At 50.3% G+C, this 14464-nt stretch overlaps 1 protein-coding gene across 1 annotated transcript in view; it reads left to right on the top strand.

Moving 5' to 3' along the window:
• LOC140391644 (seizure 6-like protein) overlaps positions 1 to 14464 on the top strand; it is a 522156-nt gene that overhangs the window by 416864 nt on the left and 90828 nt on the right. Inside the window, exon 10 of the mRNA XM_072476384.1 lies at positions 13614 to 13810. Coding sequence (XP_072332485.1) covers positions 13614 to 13810 — 197 coding nt within the window. The remainder of the gene's footprint in view (positions 1 to 13613; positions 13811 to 14464) is intronic.

Below are 14464 nucleotides of genomic sequence, written 5' to 3'. Positions count from 1 at the left end.
GTCAGAGGTCCAACGGTTACTGAGGGAAGGTGTCATTGAGGCTAGCAACAGCCCCTGGAGGGCTCAAGTAGTGATTGTAAAGACCAGGGAGAAGCATAGGATGGTCATCGACTACAGTCAGACCATCAACAGGTTTATGCAGCTTGATGCATACCCTCTCCCCCGCATATCCGACCTGGTCAACAGGATCACGCAATACAAGGTCTTTTCCTCAGTGGATCTTATGTCCGCCTACCACCAGCTCCCCATCCGCACTAGTGACCGCAAATACACTGCTTTCGAAGCAGATGGGCGGCTCTACCACTTCTTAAGTGTTCCCTTCGGTGTCACTAATGGGGGTCTCGGTCTTCCAATGAGAGATGGACCGAATGGTTGACCAGTACGGTTTACGGACCACATTCCGGTACCTCGATAATGTCACCATCTGCAGCCACGACCAGCAGGACCACGACACCTACCTCCGAAAATTCCTCCAGACCGCAAAAATCCTTAACCTCACGTATAACAAAGATAAATGTGTGTTCAGCACCGACCGCCTAGCCAACCTCGGCTACGTAGTGCGTAATGGAGTTATAAGCCCCGACCCTGAACGCATGCGCCCCCTTATCGAGTTCCCCCTCCCGCACTGCTCCAAGGCTCTGAAACGCTGCCGAGGTTTTTTTTCCTACTATGCCCAGTGGGTCCTGAACAATGCGGACAAGGCCCGTCCACTGATCCAATCCCCAGTTTTTCCCCTGTCGATAGAGGCCCGCCAGGCCTTCAGCTGCATCAAAGCAGACATTGCAAAGGCCACGATGCACGCCATCAACGAGTTCCTCCCCTTCCAGGTCGAGAGCGACGCGTCTGACGTAGCTCTGGCGGCCACCCTCAACCAAGTGGGCAGACCCGTGGCCTTCTTCTCACGCACCCTCCACGCCTCCGAAATCTGCCATTCCTCAGTCGAAATGGAGGCCCAGGCCATAGCAGAAGCTGTGCGACATTGGAGGCATTACCTGGCCGGCAGGTGATTCACCCTCCTCACTGACCAACGGTCGGTGGCGTTCATGTTCGATAATGCACAGCGGGGCAAGATAAAAAATGACAAGATCTTACGGTGGAGGATCGAACTCTCCACCTACAACTATGAGATCTTGTATCGTCCCGGGAAGCTAAACGAGCCTCCTGATGCCCTACCCACGCACAGGTGGACCGCCTCCGAGCCCTCCACGAGGACCTCTGCCACTCGGGGGTCACTCGATTTTTCCACTTCATCAAGACCCGCAACCTGCCCTACTCCATCGAGGAGGTCAGGACAGCCACCAGGAATTGCCAAATGTGCGCGGAGTGCAAGCCGCACTTCTACCGGCCAGATAAAGGCTTCCCGTCCCTTTGAACGCCTCAGTATGGATTTCAAAGGCCCCCTCCCCTCCTCCAACTACAACACTGTCACCTCTGTGCTCTGTACCACGACCAACGAAACACCTCACGAACATCTCCTTGTCTTCCCCAGGAAGTCCTCCTCTGGGATCTCGCTCCCGACCTGGCTGGCAGCTCCCGGACCCATCCTGCTCCGAAAACACGTGCGGGCGCACAAATCGGACCCATTGGTCGAGAGGGCCATCACCTCCATGCTAACCCTCAGTCTGCCCATATGGTGTACCCCGACGGCCGACAGGATACGGTCTCCCTACCGGATCTGGTGCCCACTGGATCCCCACACACACCCCCGCCAGCAGTCCCACCCTCCCTCCCACCGGCGCACCCCACAGCCCCCTTCCCAGGTGGATCAGTTCTTCCACCGGCCCCGTCTAGGCCCTCCCGCCCACCGTTGCACCCCACAGCCGCCCCCTTCCCAGGTCAGTCGGTCCTTCCACCGGCCCCATCTAGGTGTGATGAAACTGCCACAGAAGCCGAAACCACGCTCCCGGAGTCACAGACGCCCGAACCCCCACCGGCATCGCCACCAAAGCTACGACAATCGCAAAGGACGATCAGGGCCCCTGATCGACTAATTGCTTCATTTTGAAATGTACATTACTGTTGTAAATAGTTAAGATGTAATAAGGCAAAATGCTGTACGGAGGTATTACAGTACCTTCATAACTGTAACTTCTACCACTTTACCACGTTGTAATATGAAGCCACCACCCCCGCCGGACTCTTATTTAACATGGGGTGAATGTGGTAGTCTGTGTCAGAAGGATTACGGTACCTGGTAATGCCGGAATACCATTGGTGGAGAATGTACTGGTTCCCATTGGTTAAGCCTGTATGTTAGCTCCGCCCTGCAAGGCGGGGTAGAAGAGCCTGTACAGCTTTCTTCTGTACCTGCGCTGCTGGGGGAAACATCTAGCGTATTAAAGCCTTCAATTGTCTCCAATCTCGCTTCTGGAGTTATTGATCGTGCATCACAGGAGCAATAGGCCAAAGGGGAAAAGACAATTTTATTCCGCTAACCATTTATCAATTGCTCAATCTCGTGAGGGTACTACTGCATTTCGCACTGTCCCAGGCTCCTGCCCCTGTTCCTGTGGAGAGGATTGGTTCAGAATGTGATGATATGCATGAGGCAGGTTTGTACATAATGTTATGCATGACCTCTGACCACTAGGTGGCGGTGTAAGCCCATCACGTGACTCTGTGGTCTCGGAGTTGGGAGTAGGTTGTGTTGGAGGATAGACGTATTTTGCAGTACTTCCACAATAGTTAATTAGTGTTAGTCGTTTATTATTTTATTTATCCTAGTTATCTTATCATGCAGTTATTTTACAATAAATTATTTAAACTAAATGTTCTGCTGTTCATCATTCACTTTGGCCAGTCTACAGAACATGACACAGATGAGTTTGCCAAAAGTGCTTCCAATTGAACCCATAGGAAACTGAAAGCACCAAAAGACACAGAGAGAAATAAAGCTTAAGATCATAAGAAATAGGAGCAAGAGTGGGCCACACTCTAGCCTTGATGAGGCTAGAAATAGGAAGATAGAGCAGACAAACACGTGGCTAAACAGCTGGTGTAGGAGGGAGGGTTTCCGTTATCTGGACCACTGGGAGCTCTTCCGGGGCAGGTGTGACCTGTATAAGATGGACGGGTTGCATCTAAACCGGAGAGGCATAAATATCCTGGCCGCGAGGTTTGCTAGTGTCACACGGGAGGGTTTAAACTAGTATGGCAGGGGGGTGGGCACGGGAGCAATAGGTCAGAAGGTGAGAGCATTGAGGGAGAACTAGGGAATAGGGACAGTGTGGCTCTGAGGCAGAGCAGACGGGGAGAAGTTGCTGAACACAGCGGGTCTGGTGGCCTGAAGTGCATATGTTTTAATGCAAGGAGCATTACGGGTAAGGCAGATGAACTTAGAGCTTGGATTACTACTTGGAACTATGATGTTGTTGCCATTACAGAGACCTGGTTGAGGGAAGGGCAGGATTGGCAGCTAAAAATTCCAGGATTTAGATGTTTCAGGTGGGATAGAGGGGGATGTAAAAGGGGAGGTGGAGTTGCGCTACTTGTTCGGGAGAATATCACAGCTGTACTGCGAGAGGACACCTCAGAGGGCAGTGAGGCTATATGGGTAGAGATCAGGAATAAGAAGGGTGCAGTCACAATGTTGGGGGTATACTACAGGCCTCCCAACAGCCAGCGGGAGATAGAGGAGCAGATAGGTAGACAGATTTTGGAAAAGAGTAAAAACAACAGGGTTGTGGTGATGGGAGACTTCGACTTCCCCAATATTGACTGGGACTCACTTAGTGCCAGGGGCTTAGACGGGGCAGAGTTTGTAAGGAGCATCCAGGAGGGCTTCTTAAAACAATATGTAAACAGTCCAACTAGGGAAGGGGCGGTACTGGACCTGGTATTGGGGAATGAGCCCGGCCAGGTGGTAGATGTTTCAGTAGGGGAGCATTTCGGTAACAGTGACCACAATTCAGTAAGTTTTAAAGTACTGGTGGACAAGGATAAGAGTGGTCCGAGGATGAATGTGCTAAATTGGGGGAAGGCTAATTATAACAATATTAGGCGGGAACTGAAGAACATAGATTGGGGGCGGATGTTTGAGGGCAAATCAACATCTGACATGTGGGAGGCTTTCAAGTGTCAGTTGAAAGGAATACAGGACCGGCATGTTCCTGTGAGGAAGAAAGATAAATACGGCAATTTTCGGGAACCTTGGATGACGAGTGATATTGTAGGCCTCGTCAAAAAGAAAAAGGAGGCATTTGTCAGGGCTAAAAGGCTGGGAACAGACGAAGCCTGTGTGGCATATAAGGAAAGTAGGAAGGAACTTAAGCAAGGAGTCAGGAGGGCTAGAAGGGGTCATGAAAAGTCATTGGCAAATAGGGTTAAGGAAAATCCCAAGGCTTTTTACACGTACATAAAAAGCAAGAGGGTAGCCAGGGAAAGGGTTGGCCCACTGAAGGATAGGCAAGGGAATCTATGTGTGGAGCCAGAGGAAATGGGCGAGGTACTAAATGAATACTTTGCATCAGTATTCACCAAAGAGAAGGAATTGGTAGATGTTGAGTCTGGAGAAGGGGGTGTAGATAGCCTGGGTCACATTGTGATCCAAAAAGACGAGGTGTTGGGTGTCTTAAAAAATATTAAGGTAGATAAGTCCCCAGGGCCTGATGGGATCTACCCCAGAATACTGAAGGAGGCTGGAGAGGAAATTGCTGAGGCCTTGACAGAAATCTTTGGATCCTCGCTGTCTTCAGGGGATGTCCCGGAGGACTGGAGAATAGCCAATGTTGTTCCTCTGTTTAAGAAGGGTAGCAAGGATAATCCAGGGAACTACAGGCCGGTGAGCCTTACTTCAGTGGTAGGGAAATTACTGGAGAGAATTCTTCGAGACAGGATCTACTCCCATTTGGAAGCAAATGGACGTATTAGTGAGAGGCAGCACGGTTTTGTGAAGGGCAGGTCGTGTCTCACTAACTTGATAGAGTTTTTCGAGGAGGTCACTAAGATGATTGATGCAGGTAGGGCAGTAGATGTTGTCTATATGGACTTCAGTAAGGCCTTTGACAAGGTCCCTCATGGTAGACTAGTACAAAAGGTGAAGTCACACGGGATCAGGGGTGAACTGGCAAGGTGGATACAGAACTGGCTAGGCCATAGAAGGCAGAGGGTAGCAATGGAGGGATGCTTTTCTAATTGGAGGGCTGTGACCAGTGGTGTTCCACAGGGATCAGTGTTGGGACCTTTGCTGTTTGTAGTATATATAAATGATTTGGAGGAAAATGTAACTGGTCTGATTAGTAAGTTTGCAGACGACACAAAGGTTGGTGGAATTGCGGATAGCGATGAGGACTGTCAGAGGATACAGCAGGATTTAGATTGTCTGGAGACTTGGGCGGAGAGATGGCAGATGGAGTTTAATCCGGACAAATGTGAGGTAATGCATTTTGGAAGGGCTAATGCAGGTAGGGAATATACAGTGAATGGTAGAACCCTCAAGAGTATTGAAAGTCAAAGTGATCTAGGAGTACAGGTCCACAGGTCATTGAAAGGGGCAACACAGGTGGAGAAGGTAGTCAAGAAGGCATACGGCATGCTTGCCTTCATTGGCCGGGGCATTGAGTATAAGAATTGGCAAGTCATGTTGCAGCTGTATAGAACCTTAGTTCGGCCACACTTGGAGTATAGTGTTCAATTCTGGTCGCCACACTACCAGAAGGATGTGGAGGCTTTAGAGCGGGTGCAGAAGAGATTTACCAGAATGTTGCCTGGTATGGAGGGCACAAGCTATGAGGAGCGATTGAATAAACTCGGTTTGTTCTCACTGGAACGAAGGAGGTTGAGGGGCGACCTGATAGAGGTATACAAAATTATGAGGGGCATAGACAGAGTGGATAGTCAGAGGCTTTTCCCCAGGGTAGAGGGGTCAATTACTAGGGGGCATAGGTTTAAGGTGAGAGGGGCAAGGTTTAGAGTAGATGTACGAGGCAAGTTTTTTACGCAGAGGGTAGTGGGTGCCTGGAACTCACTACCGGAGGAGGTAGTGGAAGCATGGACGATAGGGACATTTAAGGGGCATCTTGACAAATATATGAATAGGATGGGAATAGAAGGATACGGACCCAGGAAGTGTAGAAGATTGTAGTTTAGTCGGGCAGTATGGTCGGCACGGGCTTGGAGGGCCGAAGGGCCTGTTCCTGTGCTGTACATTTCTTTGTTCTTTGTTCTTTGTTGCAATAAGTGCTCAAAGGCTGTGTCCTAATTCAAGGTTTCTGCACAGCCAATTTTCTCCCAGACCTGGATGCAATGGTTCACGCCCTCCTTGACTTACAGCAAGCCAGGGGAACGAGAAAATGCAATGCAGAGGAAGACAAGATGCTGGAGCGGGTGGTTTGTGGTGGGCCTCTGAACAGGAGGCCATATTAACCCAGAGAGTTCAGGAGCAATCCTGTTTCCTCAGCCTCAGGCAGGAACAAATGTGTGAGACATTTTCGCCTCAGTTAAGAAGGTGCCGACTGAAACCTGTCACCTGCCGCAGCTACAACTGCAGCCTCAGAGCAGGGTAAGGGTGGCATTGCCAGTGGTTGTATGAGTGACAGTGGCCATGGACTGCTGTGCTTCAGGCTCCTTCCAGGATGGGGCTGGTGATATTTGCAGCATCTCCCTGGTCTCCCTCCAGTGTTGCATAATAGTGTCACAAGGGAACAGAGCAGACCGTTTGGCCCATCAAATCCATGCCAGCCCTCTGGCAGCTGGCAGTTCCATTCCTCTGCTCAATCCTTGTAGAACAACATAGAACATACAGTGCAGAAGGAGGCCATTTGGCCCATCGAGTCTGCACCGACCCACTTAAGCCGTCACTTCCACCCTATCCTGTAACCAAATAACCCCCCCCTAACTAATGGGCAATTTAGCGTGGCCAATCCACCTAACCTGCATGTCTTTGGACTGTGGGAGGAAACCGGAGCACCCGGAGGAAACCCACGCACACACGGGGAGAACGTGCAGATTCTGCACAGACAGTGACCCAGCGGGGAATTGAACCTGGGACCCTGGCGCTGTGGAGCCACAGTGCTATTCACTTGTGTTACCGTGCTGCCCCTAATGTACTAGCCTAGTACATTTATTTTCCTCAAATGCCTATGCAATTTCCTTTTGAAATCATTGATTATTTCAGCTTCCACCACCGTCAAGGGCAACGAGCTCCAGGTCATGACTCCCTACGACATAAAAAAGTTCCCCTACACATACCTCTCTTGCCCGATATCTTAAATCTGAGTCTTCGAGCAACTGCACCATCAGCTAATGAGAACAGCTTTTCTTTACCTATTGCATCTAAACCTGTCCGAAGTTTGTATACCTCTATCAGATATCCCCCCATGCCTTTTGCTTCCAGAAGAACAGCCCCAGCTTCTGCAACCTAAGCTTGCAGCTAAATTCCATCATCCTTGGAACCATTCTGGCAAAGTGGGCGTGGCCGGAATTCTCCAGCCGTTAGGATTCTCTTTTCCCGTCGGCAGCGCACCCCCGCCCACAGGTTTCCCGACGGCATGGGGTGCTTTCAATGGGAAACCCCACTGACAAGCGGCGGGAAGAGGGAATCCCGCCTCCAGCGAACAACGCGCGGCCGAGATACACGCGGCTGGGGGACTGGAGAATGCCGCCCCACAATGGTATCGTGAGGATTGTGAGCTTTCCCATGGTGCAAGGCGCCATCGACGACATGCATACTAAAAACAAAAAGTGCTGGAAAAACCCTTCTAGCAGCACCAGTGGAGAAAGAAACAGCGTTAAAGGCAGACTTTCCCACATTTTGTCGGAGTGTCAGAGTCTGACGGAAGTCTGGCGTGAAGCCCCCCCCCCCAGCTGCTCCACATTTTGTGCCACTCTAAAAACAAAATTCAATGGCGAGGCGGGGCCTGATCGAACCGGCACGGTCGTCTCCACCGGGATCAGGGCGCCCTTTAAAAACGGCACCCTAATCAGCACAGAAAGAACCCCCAGCCACCCCCCACGGACATGGGGGAATCTCCACCATAAGCATTAAGCATCGGATATTCCCCCCGCCCCCCGACCGCAAGCATCAGCACCAAGGGTTCACCCCCTTCCCAACCATACACTACCGTCAACATCGGGGTTCTCATAGCCCCCTACCCCCACACCACAAACATCAACATCAGAGGCTCTTATTGCCAGCCCCGCATCCAACGCCCCCTCCAACATCAGCACCATGGCTCTTACCCCCGACCCAACCATTCACCACCATCAACATCGGGGCTCTGACCCCCCCCCCCCCCCCCGACCCCCCCCCCCCCCCCCCCCACCCCCCCCCAGCCCAGCCATCTATCAACATCAACATCGGGGCACCAACAGCACCCCCCCCCCCCCCCCGCCACCACCACAAACAACAGCATCAGGGGCACCTCCCCAAAACAAACATAACATGAACCCTGTCCCCAGTGGAGCTCCCTAGAGGGTCCGCTCCTGACAGGAATGCCCGCCCGGGGGGCGGGGGGGGGGAGAAATAATATGGTGATGGGAGAGGGGATTGGGGGGGGGGGGACTCAGTGAGCACATAAAAACTCATTTAAATGAGGTTTTCGCCTCTCTGGGTGTCAACCTCGTTACGGCAGCGGCGATGGGCGTGGAAAATCGGAAAACGCATTCTCGCCGGCAAGAATCCCATTTCCCGATTCTCACAGCATTTTCCACCCGCGCCGCTGTAATCGCTGACGGCCAACGCGGCTGAAAATCAACCCAAACGATTCGAGCCTGCATGACTCAAAACATTAGCTCTGTTTCTCCCTCCACAGCTGCTGCCAGAGCTGCTGAGCTTTTTTCCGGCATTTCCTGATTTTATTTCAGATGTCCACCATCATTTGGTTTTGGCTTTTATTGGCGACAAACATGTTGCCTTTGCTGGTGTCACGTATAAATTGAAGAATGTACTACAGCTGAGAGGGAGCCCACTTTCCCAACATCCAGCTGGTGTGCAACAAACCTTAGTGCATCATGCAGATCAGAGCTCGGTATTCTGGCAGCAGCCCTGCCGCCTTCATTCTGCTGCCGTCTGCTCTACCATCTGCACTTCCAAACCAAAGGGTGGCTACTAGGGTTAACTGCTGAACATATGTTTGGATACTCAGGTGCACAACCCACGCACACGTGAGCAACATGTTCACATCTGCACTGTGTCCAGTGTGTCATTGCATGCAATTTCCACCTCTAAGCTATCCCCAGTTCAGTTTCAATATCTGAACTAGTGGCTGTATCAGCAAACCTGCCAGTCCCCCTCCACTTAAGAACCTTCATTTATGAGCTACCTTGTCCTAGGGAGTACAGGTCCACAGGTCATTGAAAGGGGCAACACAGGTGGAGAAGGTAGTCAAGAAGGCATACGGCATGCTTGCCTTCATTGGCCGGGGCATTGAGTATAAGAATTGGCAAGTCATGTTGCAGCTGTATAGAACCTTTGTTAGGCCACACTTGGAGTATAGTGTTCAATTCTGGTCGCCACACTACCAGAAGGATGTGGAGGCTTTAGAGAGGGTGCAGAAGAGATTTACCAGAATGTTGCCTGGTATGGAGGGCATTAGCTATGAGGAGCGGTTGAATAAACTCGGTTTGTTCTCACTGGAACGAAGGAGGTTGAGGGGAGACCTGATAGAGGTCTACAAAATTATGAGGGGCATAGGCAGAGTGGATAGTCAGAGGCTTTTCCCCAGGGTAGAGGGGTCAATTACTAGGGGGCATAGGTTTAAGGTGAGAGGGGCAAGGTTTAGAGTAGATATACGAGGCAAGTTTTTTACGCAGAGGGTAGTGGGTGCCTGGAACTCGCTACCGGAGGAGGTGGTGGAAGCAGGGACGATAGGGACATTTAAGGGGCATCTTGACAAATACATGAATAGGATGGGAATAGAAGGATACGGACCCAGGAAGTGTAGAAGATTGTAGTTTAGTCGGGCAGCATGGTCGGCACGGGCTTGGAGGGCCGAAGGGCCTGTTCCTGTGCTGTACATTTCTTGTTCTTTGTATCTCCACATCATGTACATTTCTTTGTTCTTTGTTGTTCTTTGAAGTGTTTCACTGGATAAAAGCAAATTACTGCGGATGCTGGAATCTGAAACGAAAGAGAAAATGCTGGAAAATCTCAGCAAGTCTGGCAGCATCTGTAGGGAGAGACAAGAGCTAACGTTTCGAGTCCGATGACTCTTTGTCAAAGTGAACAGACAAAGGGGGAAATATTTATCCTGTGGAGTGAGAATGAAAGATGAGTCATAGCCACAGAAACCCAGGGAAACCGGGTGCTGATGGCCACAGAAACCAAGAGGAAAGAGTGCTAATGGCAGTCCCCAGAGAGGACAAAAGGTGTGAAAGGTCAAACTGCAGGGAAACTAACATCAGAAGATGAACTGTAGATGTGGGGGAAGGGGGAAGCAAAGAGCAGAAAGGTGAAGGAAAGGTGGATAAGATTGTGGAGGGAGGGAAATTAAATGTATATTCAGAAAGAAATGGTAAAAGACAGTTAAATGTATATTAGGGAAGTGTTTCACTGAGTGTCGTGCTGTGTGTTTAGGTAATGGTAAGAAGTCTTACAACACCAGGTTAAAGTCCAACAGGTTTGTTTCAAACACTAGCTTTTGGAGCACTGCTCCTTCCTCAGGTGAATGAAGAGGTATGTTCCAGAAACATATATATAGACAAATTCAAAGATGCCAGACAATGCTTAGAATGTGAGCATTTGCAGGTAATTAAGTCTTTACAGATCCAGAGATAGGGGGAACCCCAGGTTAAAGAGGTGTGAATTGTCTCAAGCCAGGACAGTTGGTAGGATTTCGCAAGCCCAGGCCAGATGGTGGGGGATGAATGTAATGCGACATGAATCCCAGGTCCCGGTTGTGGCCGCACTCATGTGTGCAGAACTTGGCTATAAGTTTCTGCTCAGTGATCCTGCGCTGTCGCACGTCCTTGGAGAACGCTTACCCGGAGATCAGAGGCTGAAAGACCTTCACTGCTGAAGTGTTCCCTGACTGGAAGGGAACATTCCTGCCTGGCGATTGTCGCGCGATGTCCGTTCATTCGTTGTCGCAGCGTCTGCATGGTCTCGCCAACGTACCACGCTTCGGGACATCCTTTCCTGCAGCGTATGAGGTAGACAACGTTGGCCGAGTCACACAAGTATGTACCGCGTACCTGGTGGGTGGTGTTCTCACGTGTAATGGTGGTATCCATAGGGGCTGGTTTAGCACACTAGGTTAAATCGCTGGCTTTGAAAGCAGACCAAGGCAGGCCAGCAGCACGGTTCGATTCCCGTACCAGCTTCCCCAAACAGGCGCCGGAATGTGGCGACTAGGGGCTTTTCACAGTAACTTCATTTGAAGCCTACTTGTGACAATAAGTGATTTTCATTTCATTTCATTTTCATGATCTGGCACGTCTTGCTGAGATTGCCATGGCAGGGTTGTGTGGTGTCGTGGTCGGTGTTCTGAAGGCTGAACATCTCCACATTTAGGTAATGTGGCAGCCTTGCTTGAATAATGTGTGCTAGCTGAAGGCTTATGCTCCAGAACTTGCTGCACCCCTAGCCAAGCTGTTCCGGTACAGCTACAACACTGGCATCTACCCAGCAAAGTGGAAAATTGCCCAGGTGTGTCCTGTACTCATGAAACAGGACAAATCCAACCCAGCCAATTACCGCCCTATCAGTCTACTCTCCATCATCAGAAAAGTGATGGAAGGAGTCAGCAACAGTGCTATCAAACGGCCCTTATTCAGCAATAGCCTGCTCACGGACACTCAGTTTGGTTTCTGCCAGGGTCACTCAACTCCCGACCTCATTCCAGCCTTGGTTCAAACATGGACAAAAGTGCTGAATGCCAGAGGTGAGGTGAGAGTGACAGCCCTTGACATCAAGGCAGCATTTGACCAAGAATGGCATCAAGGACCCCCAGCTAAACTGGACTCAATGGAAATCAGGAGGAAATCTCTCCGTTGGTTGGAGTCATACCTGGCACAAAGGAAGATGGTTGTGATGGTTGGAGGTCAATCATTTCAGCTCCAGGACATCACTGCAGGTGTTCCTCAGGGTCGTGTCCTCGACCCAACCATCTTCACCTGCTTCATCAATGACCTCCCTTCCATCATAAGGTCAAAAGTGGGATGTTTGCTGATGACTGCACAATGTTCAGAACCATTTGAGACTCCTCAGATAATGAAGCATTCCATGTCCAAATGCAGCAAACAGACCTGGACAAGATCCAGACTTGGGCTGACAAGTGGCAAGTTACATTTGCGCCACAGAAATGTCAGGCAATGACCATCTCCAACAAGAGAGGATCTAACCATCGCCCCTTGACATTCAATGGGATTACCATCGCTGAATCCCCTACAACCAACACCCTCGGGGTTACCATTGCTCAGTAACTGGACTGGACTAGCCAAATTAACACTGTGGTACCAGGGCAGGTCAAAGGCTAGAAATCCTACGGCGTGTAACTCACCTCCTGAGCCCCCCAAAGCTGTTCACCATCTACAAGGCACAAGTCAGGAGTGTAATGGAATACTCTCCACTTGCCTGGATGCAGCTCCAACAACACTCAAGAAGCTCGACACCATCCAGGACAAAACAGCCCGCTTGATTGCTCCCCCTTCCACAAACATTCAAACCCTCCACCACCCGACGAGCAGTGGCAGTCTTGTGTACCGTCTACAAGATGCACGGCAGTAACTCACCAAGGTTCCCTAGACAGCACCTTACAAACCCACGACCACTACCATCTAGAAGGACAAGAGCAGCAGATACCTGGGAACCCCACCATCTGGAGGTTCCCCTCCAAGACACTCACCATCCTGACTTGGAAATATATTGCCGTTCCTTCACTGTCGCTGGGGCAACATCCTGGAACTCCCTCCTAACAGCACAGTGGGTGTACCTACACCTCAGGGACTGCAACGGTTCAAGAAGGCAACTCACCACCACCTTCTGAAAGGCAACTAGGGAGGGGCAATAAATACTGGTGTAATGTAACCACATCCCGTAAATTAATTTTAAACATTTTTTTTTAAGCTGCAAGATCATAGAATCATATCATAGAATTTACAGTGCAGAAGGAGGCCATTCGGCCCATCGAGTCTGCACCGGCTCTCTGAAAGAGCACCCTACCCAACCGCACACCTCCACCCTATCCCCATAACACAGTAACCCCACCCAACACTAAGGGCAATTTTGGATACTAAGGGCAATTTATCACGGCCAATCCACCTAACCACATCTTTGGACTGTGGGAGGAAACCGGAGCACCCGGAGGAAACCCACGCACACACGGGGAGAACGTGCAGACTCCGCACAGACAGTGACCCAAGCCGGGAATCGAACCTGGGACCTGGGATGTGAGTGTAAGGGTTATAGCAGTGCCAAGTGTGAGGGAAACCGGAAACTATGAATGTTCGATATGAGTTGAGGTTGATCACGACTGTTGTGGATGAGCATTATTGTTTTCCCAATCCTTGTTGTATGACTGGTATGATCGTGATAAACAACACAAGCGGTCCTGGAGGTTGGTTCTTCCCCATGGAACTAAATCCCCACAAGGGGCAATGACGTCAGGACTGAGAGAGGGGAAATAAGAGTACAAATTGTGGATGTTAATTGTCACTTTCTTCTTCCTCTTGCCCAGCCTGAACCTCACAAACAGTGACATATTATCCCTGTACGACGGAGATGACTTAACCGTGAGGATTCTCGGACAATACGTTGGAAGCAATGCCCCGTTAAAAGTATACTCCACAACCTCTGACCTCACTGTCAGATTCCACTCGGATCCAGCTGGCTTGATTTTTGGAAAGGGACAGGGATTTATCATGAATTATTACGGTGAGTCGCATTCTGCTTCTAAAAACGCTGATGAATTAGCATTACGGCAACTTTCTTTCAATGTAGGACAGTGCTCCGAGTCACGTCACAGCGGCTTGACTAAAAAAGTGGACGCCAAACTAAAGAAGGAGATATTGCAAGGAGTGACCAAAGAAGGTCTTATAGCCAGAAGTGATGGAGTGAAGGTTGGGAAAGAACCCAAATCCAGATGAAGGAAGAGTTTGGGAGAAGGGCTGAAGGAGTTTACAGAAATAAAAGGGGCCATGGCTGTGGGCTGTGCAGAGATTTAAACATCAGGATGAGAAGATTAGATTTGAGATGCTTGGAGAACCAATGTATTCCATAAAGAACTGGGATGAGCGGGACTCCATGTTGGGCAGGACACAGACAGCAAATTTTGGATGAGCTGGCTTGTGGATGAAGGTTGAGAGGCTGACCAGGGCTTTGAAATAAACCATGTCTGGAGGTGACAAAGGCAATGGATGAGGGTTTAGCAGGGGGCAATCTTTTGAGGTTAAGGCGTTTCCCCCACACAGGGGATATCAGAAATGGAGCCAGGCCTAAGCAAACGTTGAGGCCATTTCATTGAGAACGGAGGCTGCAGTGCGACACTTGTGGCTCTGGAAGTTTCCGCGACGCTCGCTGAGACGCCCC

The sequence above is a fragment of the Scyliorhinus torazame genome, chromosome 1 (assembly GCF_047496885.1).
Source record: "Scyliorhinus torazame isolate Kashiwa2021f chromosome 1, sScyTor2.1, whole genome shotgun sequence".
NCBI lineage: Eukaryota > Metazoa > Chordata > Chondrichthyes > Carcharhiniformes > Scyliorhinidae > Scyliorhinus > Scyliorhinus torazame.
This window is presented reverse-complemented; position numbering and strand designations above follow the sequence as displayed.